The sequence below is a fragment of the Canis lupus genome, chromosome 1, assembly GCF_011100685.1.
Source record: "Canis lupus familiaris isolate Mischka breed German Shepherd chromosome 1, alternate assembly UU_Cfam_GSD_1.0, whole genome shotgun sequence".
In the NCBI taxonomy this organism is placed as follows: Eukaryota; Metazoa; Chordata; class Mammalia; order Carnivora; family Canidae; genus Canis; species Canis lupus.
Window position 1 is genome coordinate 117,802,016 of NC_049222.1, and position 15,386 is coordinate 117,817,401.

The window sequence follows — 15,386 nt, forward strand, 5'->3', positions numbered from 1 at the left end:
TTTCTTTTAATCTATATGGTCTTCCTCTAACTCTCTCCCCCCCGTTTTCCTGCATCAATAGTGCACTTACTGAAGAAATGTAGGCCATTTTTCTTTTAAGGTTTTACAGAATCTAGTTTTTTTCCAGTTGTTTCCTGTGACGCAGTTTAACATGTTCCACCGTCCTCTAAAATTCCTGTGAATCAGAAGTTGAATCCAGAAGCTTGATCAGATTCAGGTTTGACTATTTTGGTAAAACTTTTCATGACTAGTGATGAGTACTTCCATCTGGAAGCACATATTTGGTTGTCTCTCTTTTGGTGATGTTTGTAGCCACAGACATCATGCTTAGACTCATTAGGGGTCACAAAATACGCTATTTTAATTCTTTCTTTTCGTCTTTATTAGCTGAATACCGGGTTTGTTTGTTTGTTTTTTTCTTAGAGAAACGTGTTTAATTGTAAAGCTTGGCACGCTTTAACACCAGGTATGACCTGAAGTTGAAGAAACAGGACAGGTAGGTGAACCCCATGGAGCCTCATATGGTGAAAAGGATGGCAAAGGAGACCATCAAAAAGCCCCATGGTTCAGTCAGCGCAAAGCCCAGAATGGCAAAGAGCTGCTGCTTGAGAGACAGGTTCTTGGCAGAACCAATAATCCAGCTGCCAACCACTGTTCCACTGCCAGCTCCTGGACCAGCCACACCAGCTGTGGCAGCCCCAGCACCAATAAACTTGGCTGCTACGTCAATGTCCCAGGAGACAACACTGGTCTGGAACTCCCGTCAGGCCACCTGGAGTGGGGAGCTGCTGTAGGGTGGCTGTTTAGATGGGACCTCTGGCCTATTAGATCCCCAGTACAACAGCAGATTAGAGCTGGAGAGATGATTAGTGCCCCAGTGGTCTGCATTGTCAGTCTGCGCTCCCACTGCCCCTGCTCAGACCACGGTGCTTGCCCCGCTCAAGGTGACAATACCAGACACATTTTTTTAAAGATTTTATTTATTAGAGAGAAGGCACAAGCGCTCATGAGCAAGGGGGTGGGTGCAGAGGGAGAGAATCTCATGCAGCATCTGTGCTAAGACCGTGACCTGAGCCAAAACCAAGAGTCAGACACTTAGCCACCCGAGGCACCCAGGCACCCCTGGATATATTTTTTTAAGATAATGCAAAACCCTATTGCAAAGCTGCATTGAAACCTGTAAAATGCTGGCTTATGCTGAGTTGAATATAATGAAATAGAGGTGCGATACTATGTCCAACTTCGCTATACCCAAATTGCTCATATTAAGTCTCTATTTCATATGCCTTGGGAGGTTTCCGTTTTCTGCACTGAACCCTCTGATACAGATACACTAAGGAAACCCACTGCCACACAAACCAGCAGATGGCTGCAAGTGGCAGCTTCCCCGCTTGTAAAATAGGAGTCATAACAAAATATGGCTTGAGTTGTTAGAAGGCTGGAGATAGGGCAGGTAAGGTGCTCAGCACGGAAGCTTCAGAGTAGTTTTATAGCCTGCAGCTTACCCTAAGGAGGAATGAGGAAGAAAGTACTGAGAGAGGTAGATGAGAAACGGCCTTGCAGCACTCTCCCACAATAGACAGAGGTGGATGAGAAACTGCCTCATGGCAGCTCTTCACAAGACCACTCCTCTCCCTTGGTTTCAGGGGGACTCACCAGGCCTTCTGCCACAGTTCGGGCCAGTCCACAGGTAAGTTTTTCCCTGTGGGGCTTATGTGGAGATGTGTAAAGTTGCAGGGGTGCCACGGCAGAACCATTCGTTCTAGAACCACCCCACAGGTCACGTGTCAATGATAGAAAGGGGAGAGAGCTCGTTCTGGAGGAGACAGCTGGTGGCCATCACTATTGGGGCAACCTGGCATCAGGTACCTCCTGATGGGAAGCAAGAAGGAAGATACACAGGAAAGATTCTTGCAGAAAGTACTTACCCTGCATCTAATCAGGCCTTTAGAGAAAACTTCCAGTATTTAAGAACTACAGAAAACAGAGCAGCTAAATGACACCATGAGAAAGTTATTAGGCAAATCCAGAGTGGGGGACATTCCCCAAGACAACTGGCCTGGCCTCTTAAAAAATCCCATCTTATAAGAGCAGGAGCGGTGGAGCACGGGGGGAATACTGTACTATTTAGAAAACAGTAGACACCTAAAAAACCAATGCAGAATTTGAACCCTGACTGGATCCTGGTACAAAACATAGCCAACAGTATAGAAGACTTTTGGGGCACAATTTGGGAAATCTGAGTATCAGACATTAGGGAATTAATGTTAGTTTTTCTTAGAAGTGACAGAGTACCTGGGTGGCTCGGTTAAGCGTCTGCCTTTGGCTCTGATCAGGATCCTGGGGTCCTGGGATTGAGCCCCACATGTGGCTCCCTGCTCCTAGGGAACCTGCTTCTCCCTCTCCTCCCTGCTTATACTCTCTCCCCTTGCTATCTCTCAAGTAAATAAATAAATAATTTTTAAAAAAAGAAGTGATAATGGTATGAAGGAACATGTCATTTTTCAGAGATACATACTTAAGTATTTAGGAGTGAAGTGTCAAGGTGTTTGGAAACTACAGCTGATCCTGAATAAGACATGTTTGAACTGCATGGGTCCATTTACAAGCAGATTTTTTTCAATACATACACACACAGTACTATAAATGTCTTTTCTCTTCCTTATGACTTTAACATTCTTTTCCCTAGCTTACTTTAATAGTATATAATACATACAACAGAGAAATAGTTGGCAATGAATTCTGTTACCAGTAAGGGTTCTACTCAGCAACAGGCTATTAGTAGTTAAGTTTGTAGGGAGTCAAGTTATATGTGTTAAAAAAAAAAAAAATACATGGATAATTTATGCTTCTAATCCTTGCTTTGCTTGAGGTGCAACTGTACTTTTAAATAGTTTAATAAAAAACATGTGTACACACAAAGTAAATATGACACAATAAACTAAGGTGGTGGGTATAACAGCAACTGTACGGATTGTCAATTTTTTCTGTATGCTTGAAATTTTCCATAATAAAATGTTGAAAGAGGGAATGTGTATTTTTAAAAATCCTGCCCCCATAGAAATTACATTCTAGTGTGTCAGGGCTATTATCAAGGATGAAATAAGTAAAATACAGGGAATATTAGTGGTTTAGTGTTTCAGGAATGAAAGAAGTGAAGGGCTGCAAATATATGTATGGAGTTGAAATGGTAGGTCGAGTGGTCAGGGGAAGCCTGAGTTATATTTGAGGAAGACTTGAAGAGAGAGTCATGTGGCTATCTAATGGAAAGGCATTCCAGGCAGGGCAAACAGAAAATGCAAAGGCCCTGAGGTTGGAGCCAGTCTGGTGTATGCTAACACTTCTCAATTGCTCACACGGTTCCTGTCACACTGAAGAGGCCAGTGTGCAGGAACTGAAGGAGCAAACAAGAAGTGGTAGGTCAGACAGGAAATAGAAGAAGCTTCGACAGTTGCTCAGAGTCCCTGGGCATGTATAAGGGTCCTCTATGTAGAGCCCCTCCTCCTCAGAAGCAGCCATTTCAGAAGATCCCTCCCTAGGGCCATTCTCCCTCAATACAAGAATCATCTCGCTGCTCACCTGCAAATGCTTTGGGTAAGTCTGTCTCTCAACCATTTAAGTGGTCTTGAGGAAACACCAATCCAGCCACAACCTAGTGCTCTGGCTAGTTATGCTGATCGGTCTGGTGGATGATGTTCTGGACTATCACTGTGTGGCAATTCCTCTTGGGGCAGCAAGAAAGAACATTTTTAACTTGATCGAGTTAAATGACTTCTAATAATCACTACGAGAACATATAAGAGGAGGTCCAGAACAGAGAAATTACACATTGTACAGGAAACTGCTAATTAGATGGCAAAAAAATTGGCGTTAATTTCTTAGACATAATAATGGTAGTGTTAATTATGCATAAAATAAACCTCTAATTCTGAGATACATATACTTACTTATTTCTGGATAGCATATGATCCCCAGGTTTTGCTTTAAAATCACCTAGAAGGGGAGGGGAATAGTTAGAGATGAAACTGGTTGGGCATTTGTTGATAATTGTTGAAGCTAGGTGATGGGTACACAATTTTAATTTTTATTATTTATTTTTAAAAAGATTTTATTTATTTATTTATTTATTTATTTATTTATTTATTCATTCATTCATTCATTCATTCATTCATTCATGAGAGACAGAGAGAGAGAGAGGCAGAGACACAGGCAGAGACACAGGCAGAGGGAGAAGCAGGCTCCATGCAGGGAGCCTGATGTGGGACTCCATCCCGGGACTCTAGGTTCATGCGGTGGGCTGAAGGCAGGCGCTAAACCACTGAACCACCCAGGGATCCCCAATTTTTATTATATTATTTCCATGTGGTTCAAAAATTACGTTAAGAAAAGTTTTTTGAGGGATCCCTGGGTGGCGCAGCGGTTTGGTGCCTGCCTTTGGCCCAGGGTGCGATCCTGGAGACCCGGGATCGAATCCCACGTCAGGCTCCCAGTGTATGGAGCCTGCTTCTCCCTCTGCCTATGTCTCTGCCTCTCTCTCTCTCTCTGTGTGACTATCATAAATAAATAAAAAATTCAAAAAAAAAAAGAAAAAAAAGAAAAGTTTTTTGAAATTGTATAGATAATGAAGGGGAACATACAGATAAATTTTTGCACATACAGGGGCCTGAGGCTATAATCACTCACTATACTGTCTGGTATAGAGAAGGTGGTCAGTTTAGTAACATAAAACAAAGCAAAAAAAGAAAAAAACAATCCCCCTGAAGTCCCTCTTATTAGTCAAGGTATTAATTTCCATCCCAGCTTCTTGCCCGATCACCCAGTTCTTTTACACATACACAGTCTTACACTTTTCCAACGAGTATTTATTATTAGTTAAGCCATGATTCAGGATCCCAGGGTGGGGATCACCATGTACCCAGGTCCCCCTTCACCACCCTGGGAGAAGGATGGAGGACAGAGGAGAGGTGGGTGGAGCCAGTTCAGATCTTCCCAGGAAATGTGCCTTCTGCCCGGCGGTCATCCCAGGCCGACACCTGTGGAAAGACAGCCAACATTACTTCCTTCATCTGTGGGGAAACCAGAGGGGTAAACTCTGTCTTCCTCATCCTCACTCTGCCTACCTGTTTAGTCGGTCAAGCCCAGCACCACCACTGTTCCAGGAGTGAGGGAATCAGCAGTGACCCCAGAAAGATAAGAATCACTGTTCTGAATGAACTGACCCACTGAGGGGGTGAGGGGTGGAGAGTATATATAAATCCCACATTCACTGCAGGGGCTGTTCCTGGGGAGATGTAGGACTGTATAGAGACTCAAAAGTGTGACTGTGCCCTGTGTCAGGAACCTCAGAATCAATACTCAATGTTTGTCAGAATAGAGGAAGGAAGAAATACTAGGAAGCTGTGAGGGAAAGAAAGAGGTTGTGCTCTGGCATAAATGGATCTCCAAGATACAGTCAGAGGCAAAAGACACAAAACTGAATATAGAGTATGATCCTACTGTTGATCAGATACATGTATATAGAAACAATGATGAAAAGGCCCATATCCAACTGTTAACACTCCCCAGAAGTAACACACTACAACTGGTGCACCTTCTTACAGGCACTCCGAAGCACATCCAGTTAGACATATACTCACGTTTATATGCCATATATTAGAGGCAGTAGACAACAGCATGACTAAGGAAGAAAATCGGAATCCTTGTTCCATCACTTCCTAGCTGTGTGATCTCGGGTGAATCACTCAGCCCTTCAGGGCCTTAGTTTATTTTTTGCTTTTAAAATTTTATTTAAATTCAATTTGCCAACATATACATATAATGTAACACCCAGTATCATCTCAGGGCCTTAGTTTTTAATTGTGTTAAATGAGGACAGTGAGAATAGTATCCATCTCATCTCATTTTTTAGCATGTTTGCCCTTACAGAATATAAAGGGCTTACAAAGTAGTTGGCCCACGGTTAAGTGCCACATATATGCCTATTTATACACACACACACCATCACCACCACACAAATATTCTCTACTTTGAAAAACATGTACAAATTGGTCCCTACGATATAGACTGTCCTACAACTTGCCTTTTCCACAAGTCTTAGAGCTCTTTCTGTATTGTCGCATAGATCAAAATAAATGTACCACCATTTATCTAACTGGGTTGTTTCTGAATGCTCCTCATTACACACAACTCTGCAATGGACCTCTTTGTACACGAGCATCTTTGTAGGATGTCCAAATGTAAAACTGACACATCTGGAGATCTTTTATTCCATTCTGAAAGATCCTACCAAAATAACTTCAATTTGCAGAACCACTAATGTTTAGCACTATCAACCTTTATAAAACTTGCACCAGACTGCAAGGTAGAAATAAGCATCTCTCTGTTGTTTTCAGCTGTGTCTTCTTGGTGACTTGAGTGGGGATGGACAACTTTTCATGTCTGGATTCCCTCATACTGGACTTGTACTGTCCACAGTCTACAGTTTTCTATATGTGAATTTCTCATTTGCTGGGTTTACCTTTCCATCTCTCTTTTTAAAGAATCAGGCTGGTCTGATCCTTTGCAAATTTTCCTTTGCCCAATAATGCCGCTTCATGGAATGGAAACTCAGGAAACCATTCAAATAGAGGGAGAAAACATTTCCTGCAGTAGAACTGTACACTGAAGTGTCATTTTAAAAAGTGATAAAGGGAGCACCTGGGTGGCTCAGTTGGCTAAGCGTCTGACTGTTGGTTCCGGCTCAGGTCATGATCTCAGGGTCGTGAGCCTGAGCCCTGTGTCAGGCTCTACACTCAACGGAAGGACTGCTTGAGATTCTCTCTCTCCCCCTGTTCCTGTGTGGGTGTGCGTACCCTCTCTCCCTCTCAAGTAAAAACATAAATATTTTTTAAAAATTAAAAAGTGAAAAAAGATGGGATCTAGCTATAAAGGGGAAGAAACTATAACTATTAAAGATAGTGGCTACTCAATAAGTGAGCTGATTATACTAAGATAGAAATAGGTATAAAATGCGTGGTAAGTAAAAAATCAAAGCATAAAACAGTACCAAGAGTATGACCCGTATCAAAATTAAAAAGTACATAAACACACACCTACACATACATCAGCACACAGAAAAGGAAGTGAAAGAATTATACCAAATGACTAAAAGAAAGTTAACTTTAGGACTCAGAAGTGGATGAGTAGGGGGCTTTCCGCTTTCTACATTATATAAAGCTTTTGTTTGGAAGATTCCACAAAAGTCAATGTTGTTTGTTCACGGAGAAGCTTGAGATTTTTTTAAAGATTTATTTATATATTTAACATAGAGAACAAGCCCAAGCAGGGGGAGAGGAAAAAGCAGGCTCCCCACTGGGCAGAGAGCAGGATGCAGGATTCAGTCCAGGACTCTGGGATCATGATCTGAGCCAAAGGCAGATGCTTAAACCAACTGAGCCTCCCAAACACCCTGATACTCAATATTTTTTAAACCAGAAAATAAAAGACGCTTGGAAAAAATGTTTTAAATGCTCATATAGGAAAAGTGTTGAACTCCCATGATGACCCCACTCAAATGCACATACTGGGATTTAAGACTAATTAAAAATAATACACAAGAAATACCTGGAAGATGCTATGATATTATCAGAAGGATAAGGAATATTTTTCTACCCTTCTTCTAGTTTTTAAGTTTTTGTGAAGTAGTTATATTCCTTATAATTGAACAAAATAACAGCAAAAACAAAACACTTATTCTGGGGTGCCTGGGTGACTCAGTGGGTTAAGCATCTGCCTTTGGCTCAGGTCATGATTCCAGGGTCCTGGGATGGAGCCCTACATCCAGCTCCCTGCTAAGTCTGCTTCTCTCTCTGTCCCTCCCCCTGCTCATGTTTTCTCTCTCTCAAATCAATAAAGAAAGAAAATCTTTAAACAAAACAAAACAAAACAAAACAAAAAAACCCACTTATTTTCACCTCACCACATTTTTGAAATAAAGAAGTCAGGGCAGCCAGTATAAAGGGGGCTTTGCAGAATACATTTATAAGCCCTAACAAAGTAGATGGATACTGCAGGCACCTGAGAGCAGGAATCACACAATTTGATGCTCTCAAGGAAAGGGCAGGCCCAAGTCTTGGAGAATGGGGTGTAGGGCAGCACCGGGACTGGAAGCATGCTTCTTGGCACCCTGTCCAGCAGGCACCCAATGCAGGCTCTGAGGCTGGAGAAGGGATAGTATGTACTCACACCATCATGTTACTCAAATCACCCAGGGACAAGGGGAAATCCTGGAAGGGCACAGGACACTCAAAGACACTTGAGACAGTGTGGCCTGAGAGGTGGAGGGAAAACCAAGCAAGCTGAGGGAGACTGCAATAAGGCAATTTGTTCTCAAGAAATAAGCTCCAAAGGCATATATTAAGGATGCTACAAATATACTGAAAAAATTAGAATATAAGCTCTGTCAAGGGATCCCTGGGTGGCGCAGCGGTTTAGCGCCTGCCTTTGGCCCAGGGCACGATCCTGGAGACCCGGGATCGAATCCCACATCAGGCTCCCGGTGCATGGAGCCTGCTTCTCCCTCTGCCTGTGTCTCTGCCTCTCCCTCTGCCTGTGTCTCTGCCTCTCTCTCTCTCTCTCTCTGTGTGACTATCATAAATTAAAAAAAAAAAAAAAAAAAAAAAAAAAAGGCTCTGTCAAAAGGGAATCAGTTAAATAAAAGCATATGAAAGTTACCAAAGCAAGGAAGGCAGATCTATATGCATTATTATAAAAAAAAAAAAAAAGACTCCAAAACATACTTATAAATCAAAGCAGTCAAAGACTATATAGTTTGACCCACTCATCCACAGATAGCTCCCCAGGTTTCTGTATGATTACTTTATATAGAGAAAAAAGTAATCAGCTAACAGTAGTTACCTCAGAGAAGAAGGGCGGGGAGAAGGTTTCTACTTTTTACTGCTCTACTATTTTCTGCTCACATTTTTTGTTTTTTTTTTTTTAAATGATGGTGATATATTTTTTTTAATTTTATTTATTTATTTATGATAGTCACACAGTGAGAGAGAGAGGGGCAGAGACACAGGCAGAGAGAGAAGCAGGCTCCACGCACCGGGAGCCCGACGTGGGATTCGATCCCGGGTCTCCAGGATCGCGCCCTGGGCCAAAGGCAGGCGCCAAACCGCTGCGCCACCCAGGGATCCCATACATTTTTTGTTTTTAAAGATTTACTTGAGACACACAGAGAGAGAGAGAGAGAGAGAGAGCACGCGCACACGCATGAGCAGGAGGAGGGGCCCAGGTAGGGGGAGAGACTCACCAGCTGACTCCCTGCTGAGCATGTGTTGGGCTCCATCCCACGACCCTGAGATTATGATCTGACCCGAAATCAAAACTCGATGCTTAACTGTCTGAGCCACCCAGTTGCCCATTTTTTGTTTTTTAAATGAGCACTGTGACTTTTGTAATAGTATCATATTTTGATTCTAAGACACAGGTTTTTTCATTTTAACATCTCTGAAATCAGCAAGCTGGTTACACTCATTTCTGGCATTTTAGAAAGAGCTGACCATCTCTCAATGTTTCTTGGAGTCAATGGGATCTTTGCTTTGATGAAACAGTACAACATTAAACATAAATTCTTTTTTTTTTAAGTGTGTAACAGAGACTACTAAATGGTGACAAAAAGTCTGGTCAGATTAGGGCTAAAAGCCTTACTGGCTGTGTGTCTAAGTAGTTGGTATAACTGGGGGTCACTGAATTATTCTACCTTTATGTGTAACTTGAAAATGTGAATAAAAAGGCACAGAACTGCACAAGACGGTGAACCCCACAGGGACAAGGAGACAGCACTGTGTATTTATTTGTAGAGTGCATGGGTGGGATGGATGCAGCAAGGAGAGGACCCTGGGTGCTCTGGCCAAGAGCCCTGACTGGTTGAGAGTATCGCTGAAAAGAGGGAAGGCAATTCCAGAGAGAAGACAGGGCTGAGTCCCATGGACACCGCAATACCCTGTCCTTCCTCTGCTGCTCCCAGATGAGCCCCCACTAAGTTACCACACTCGTCTCCGTGAAGACCCCACCCCAGTGTCCCAAGATACCCTGGAGGCGGCACATACCCAGGATATGGGGCAGAGGGACTTGTACACTCGCCGGTACCATTCGCACACGGAGACATCACCCCCTTTAGCAGTCATTGCCTTCTCACAGCGGTGGAAGTCTGTGGAGAGAGTGGTTCAGGGTCAGCCCTAAGGGCTGGAACATATTTTTGATCAAAATTCACAGAAATCATTTTTACTTCACAACCAGTTATATACACACAAACACACACAAACAAGTGTCAAGAGGAATGTCTATTCCTACAAGTGTACTGAAAAGGGCTAGGCAGGCCTCACCAAGGTGATTTTGCAAACCCTAGAGAACTACTGTTTGACTTGAAGATCCTGGGGTCTGGAATGAGGGAGGAACATGAAAGGCACATGCAGGGGTTATGGAAGTCCAAACCCATGGTGAGGGAAGGGGAAGAGGATCCTGAGGCTAAGATGTTGGCTCCTACAGAAGAGGACAGGAGGGGGATAATCTGGCTTTTTAAAGTAGGCAATTAATTTTTTTTAAAAAAGAAAAAGAAAAATTCTCCAGGTATTCCACTCCAGGGCACACTCCTTACACAGAGAAGCATTCACATGGACGGCAAATTACATTTATAAGAACGTTTATAACATCATCATTCATTAAAGCCCTGAACTGGCAACCCTATAAGTGTCTGAGAATAAATTATGGAAAACCATACAGAAAGAAAACGAGCAAACTATACGCCACAGCAAGGATCAATCTTCAAAACTGCTGAATGAAGAAATCCAAATAAAACAGAATATATACAGTGTTTATAATGTTCATCAAGAGGCAAACCTAAAAGCAGTGATAAAATGTGACTGCCTTAAATTGGCAGGGTGACATCTCTTGAGCGGAGATTAGGATGTTGTGTTTAAGACGGCATACAGTGGGCAAGGAAGATCAGAATACCGACAGTACCTAATTTCCTATCCAGATTATATAGGTATACAGGGGATTCACTTTAGCATTATTCATTTGGCTGTACGTTATGTTTTATGTATTTCCTGTACGTATGTTAACATCTGTCTCATACACACACAAATAAATCCTAAAAAAATATATATATATATATATATATCCTTGTAGGAACCAAAGTTTGTGACCCTGGCCCAGATCTTGGACCTCGAGTGCAGTTGTGATAAGGGGCATGGGCCCTGCAAGGTAGGATGTCCAGAATAAAAAAGAGGCCTGGGATGTACAGATGCCTTAGGAGTAGACAAACAGGTAAGCAACCTTGAGTGTGGGACCAGGAAAAGGTTCTGCATCCCTTCCCACCCCTATGCCCTGCTTACCCAGGTAGTTCTGCCAGCAGTTCCTAGTCTGGTTCTGGTTGGGGAAGCGGCTGTCAAAAGGGGCAGTCTGGTAGTTCTTGATTTTGGACTTGATGTCTTCTGCCATGGTGCTGACTCTTGGAGGCAAAGAGAGTGGATGTTGGCAAAAGTTCTAGAGGGCCTGGGGATGGGATGTCAGCTCCCCCCCCCCCCCGCCCCAACACACACAGGGAGAAGAGAGTAGAAAGGTGTGAACAAGCCAGCACTTTCTCCCTGTCAACATGTACACACAGAGGTGAAGGGTGAGGCAAATCTGCACACCAAAGTGTGGCCATCACAGCAGGACTTGGTGGAGGGGGTAACTCCTTAGCAAAATCAGGCCTTATTCACTAGAACACTAGCTAACACTCACTGAGTAGTTAATATAGGCCAAGCGTCGTTCTACACTTTACTCCTGCAGCCACTCTAAAAGGTATGAACTATTACTATCACTGTGTCACAGACAAGGCACAGGGTGTCTAAGTGACTTCCCAAGGTCACGAAAACGGAGGAGTTGCACCCAGTCATTGACAGAATCTACACCGCAGAGGTTCATCTCTTTGGTGCCATGAACTCCTCAGGGGTCTAATGACCCCTCTCCCAGAATGCTTTTAAAGGCATCTGAAAACCTCATAGGATCACCAAGAAAACCAGTTCCATTCCATGTAGCTGAGGATTTACCGACTACCACAATTTTGAAGTAATTGTCAATGAAAATGTATTCTGTGACATGTGCAACCACAATGTGATATAAGATGACCTGCAATTTTGAATGCTGACAAAGTCACAGGTGACGCTAATGTTATTAAGACTGTTGCCTCCATTCCTGAAGGAAATGCTTCATTTCAATTCCAGATTAATAAAAACACAGATGTGGGATCCCTGGGTGGCACAGCAGTTTAGGCGCCTTCCTTCAGCCCAGGCCGTGATCCTGGAGACCTGGGATCAAATCCCACATCAGGCTCCCTGCATGGAGCCTGCTTCTCCCTCTGCCTGTGTCTCTGCCTCCTCTCCCTTCTCTCTATGTGTCTCTCATGAATAAATAAATAAAATCTTAAAAAAAAAAAAAAGAAAAACACAGATGTAACCCCCCCTACACACACACACACACACACACACACACACTCAAGTACTAGCACACCTTGCAGTCTATTGATTTTGCAGGCCCAGAGTTCAAAACCTCCGCGGGTGACGTGCAGTTTTCACCAGGGAAGGTGAAACTGCCTCTATTCCAGATAATTCGAAAAGTAACGGGGTTACAAAGAAGTGAGCAGGCCAGTGTTAAATTCAAGGGACCCAAGGTAGTGGTGGACATCTGGGGCCCCAGAGTAGTCTTTGGGGAGGGGAAATCCTAGAGGGGTAGAGGAAGGGGGACGTAGAACGCCGGAGCTGGGACACAGATTTGCTCGGGAGAGTTGTTTTGCGAGGAGATCAGGGAGGACTCCGAGGTCCTCCAAAGTCCAAGCGGGAGGAGGGACCAGAAATCAGGGAGCCCGGCTGCGGCCCGGGGCCAGCCACGGGAGGCCACGCCTGCGGCCTGGTGATTGAGGGCACGACAGTCCAAACCACGGAATCCAAACCCTGGTCGCTGCCTTAATAGCCCGATGTCTCTGAGCTTCAGCGGCTCCACCGTCAAAAAGGGATCATCCCACGCCCCACCTCATAGGGCTGGAGGGAAGATTAAACGAGTTAATAAGGTCGCTCGAAACGTTAGCTGGCATGAAGGAAGAGCTCCATAATCGCCAGCTAGGGCCACAAACAAGAACAGAACGCCAAGGACCCGCCGGCCGGAAACTCACTCCGTCCTCGGGGAAACCAGGGTCCGGCTCCTCAGTACCCCAGGCCAGGGCCCCGGCTTCCCCAGCCCTCCACACTCACCTAAAGACACCCCTGCAGCACCTCGCAGCTCAATGTGACCCTCAGCAAAGACGCGAGAGTCGGACCGGAAGCGGAATTAGAGCGGCCGGAAGCAAGGGCGAAGCGGGGTAAAGGGACGTCTTCCGCGCGGCCCGAGCGCCCGCCGGGAGGCCAGCCCCGAAGCCGTTGAGGCCACGCCCACCCGGGAACTCCGACCTCCTATTGGGCTGGATGCCTGTTCATCATCGCCCTCGGCCCAATCGTGAGCCTGCGTGGACTCCGGGCTTCGAAGGTCCGAGCTGGGGTTTGAGATGCGCGGTTACAGGTTCTCATCACTTTCCTGTTTTCACCAGGGGAAGGAGTTTTGGGTCCTGGGGCTAGGTGTAGAGTGGACCGGGGGAGAGGGGAAAAGATCCCAGCAGAGGTATCCTTATTCATGCTGGGATTACTTATTGAATGCTTACCCTGTGCCGGGTACTTCTATAAAACCTTGGGGAAGCATCACGAAACAAAACACAAGAATCCTTACGCTCTTTATGATTATTACAGGACCAGTTGTTAAGGGTTTGAAATAGATCCAGCCTTTCTCCCAGGGTCATTTGTCACATTATGAATTTTTTTTTTTTTTTTTTTTTGCGGGGATGCAGTTGGGTGCTTTGAGCTTTGGAGAACTCTGAAGGGCCCGGGCCCAGGTCCTGTCCACACTAGGGGCCCACAGTCCCCACCGTGTCCTTCCAGGGGTTTTGGCGGCTCCTGCCACCTAGGCTGGAGGATGCTTTGGGGGTGGAATCTGAACCCCCCTACTCAGGGCTGCAGCGCCGATGTCACGCGATCGACCCCTCCCTCTTCCTCCCTATGGTACCAACCCGCTGCTCTGTGCAACCCTATGGTACCAACTCCACCTCCCTGCTCGCTCTTCTTCTTTCCCCAAGCCTCAGAAAGCGCACACTAACACAGATTTGTGTCCCCGAGGACTCAAACCAAAGTCCCGCACCACAGAGAGGAGAGATTAAGAATAAAAGCTTGGATCCGGCAGAGATTAGTTCATCTCGGAAAGTGACACATTTATGCTTCTAGTTCTGGAGGTATTCCTGACTCTCTCATACCCCACAGTTGATCAAGAAATCTTGTTGGCTCTGCCTTACCAATGTATCCAGAATTTTCTCCGACGTTGGGTTCAAGCTACAGGCATCTCTAGCCTGGGCTATTGCAGTGGCCCTCTCTCTGGCCTCCTGGCTTCCCTACTGCCCTCCACCATTACCCACTCAGCCAGAGGGACCTGTTAACACCTCAGATCACTTTTCTTTGGCCTAGAACCCTCCGCTCGGGTCTTATCTGACCCTTTCACTCAAAAACCAAAGTCCTTACCAACACACTTTGGTCTCTCTTATACCTTTTCCTATTCTTTTTACTCCCACTGCTCCAGCCACGCTGGCCTCCTCCTGCTTGAACATGTAGGCTGACTTCCCTCTAAGGGCCTTTGCACTTGCTGTCCCCTTGGCCTACAAAGCTCTTCCTGAAGCTGGCTCCCTCCCTCACCTCCTTCGGGTCTTTGCTTCAATGTCACCTTTAGTCCTTCCCAAACCAGATATTTAAAATGGGAATCTTGTCAGTCAATGGGACGACCACTCTTTTAGGGGTTCAGTGGTTCCCAGAATGGGGTAGGCTCTCCCTGGAGTCTAAATCAGAGTTCTCCACCCTCAGCTTCGAGTGGAGAGATTAGTAGGTGCTTTCGGGGATCAAGCACTAAGTCCTTAATGGTCCCAAGCACTGGAAGGACACACATAAACTGTTTTTTTTTTTTGGAGTCCTGAGTCATCTCTTCAGGAGAGACACACACAGTAGGTAAACTTGAAAGTTAGTGATTGGGTCTGATTCCTTTAGGAGTGCCAGCACAGGCAGGCACGCAGTAGGCCCTGTAGGGACTGAGTAGATTCCTTCGAAAATCCCATCACACAGTGAAGCACACAAGTGGATCCCCTAAGGGTCTGAGTGTGTTTTAATCTCGGCCTGAATTAGGTTCACACAGGCGGGGGCTGGGGGTGGGATGTGAGTGTGTAGTGCACACTTAGGGTCCCTAGCGTGGGCTTAGTTAGTATCCGTGGGAAGCACGCAGGCAGCATTCACGAC

The 15,386-nt window shown here is 45.1% G+C and overlaps 1 protein-coding gene and 1 pseudogene across 1 annotated transcript; both read right to left on the reverse strand.

Moving 5' to 3' along the window:
- LOC111090459 lies at window positions 1-4,121 on the reverse strand (annotated as a pseudogene).
- A 720-nt stretch (window positions 4,122-4,841) lies between these two features.
- On the reverse strand, window positions 4,842-13,432 carry LOC612644 (cytochrome c oxidase subunit 6B1). Its single transcript, XM_038529320.1, has 4 exons — window positions 13,278-13,432; window positions 11,382-11,495; window positions 10,095-10,195; window positions 4,842-5,033 (listed from the first exon to the last, which is right to left on the reverse strand). The coding sequence occupies exons 2-4, from the start codon at window positions 11,485-11,487 to the stop codon at window positions 4,980-4,982; spliced, it is 261 nt and encodes an 86-aa protein (XP_038385248.1). The 5' UTR covers window positions 11,488-11,495; window positions 13,278-13,432; the 3' UTR covers window positions 4,842-4,979.
- Window positions 13,433-15,386: the final 1,954 nt, after the last annotated feature.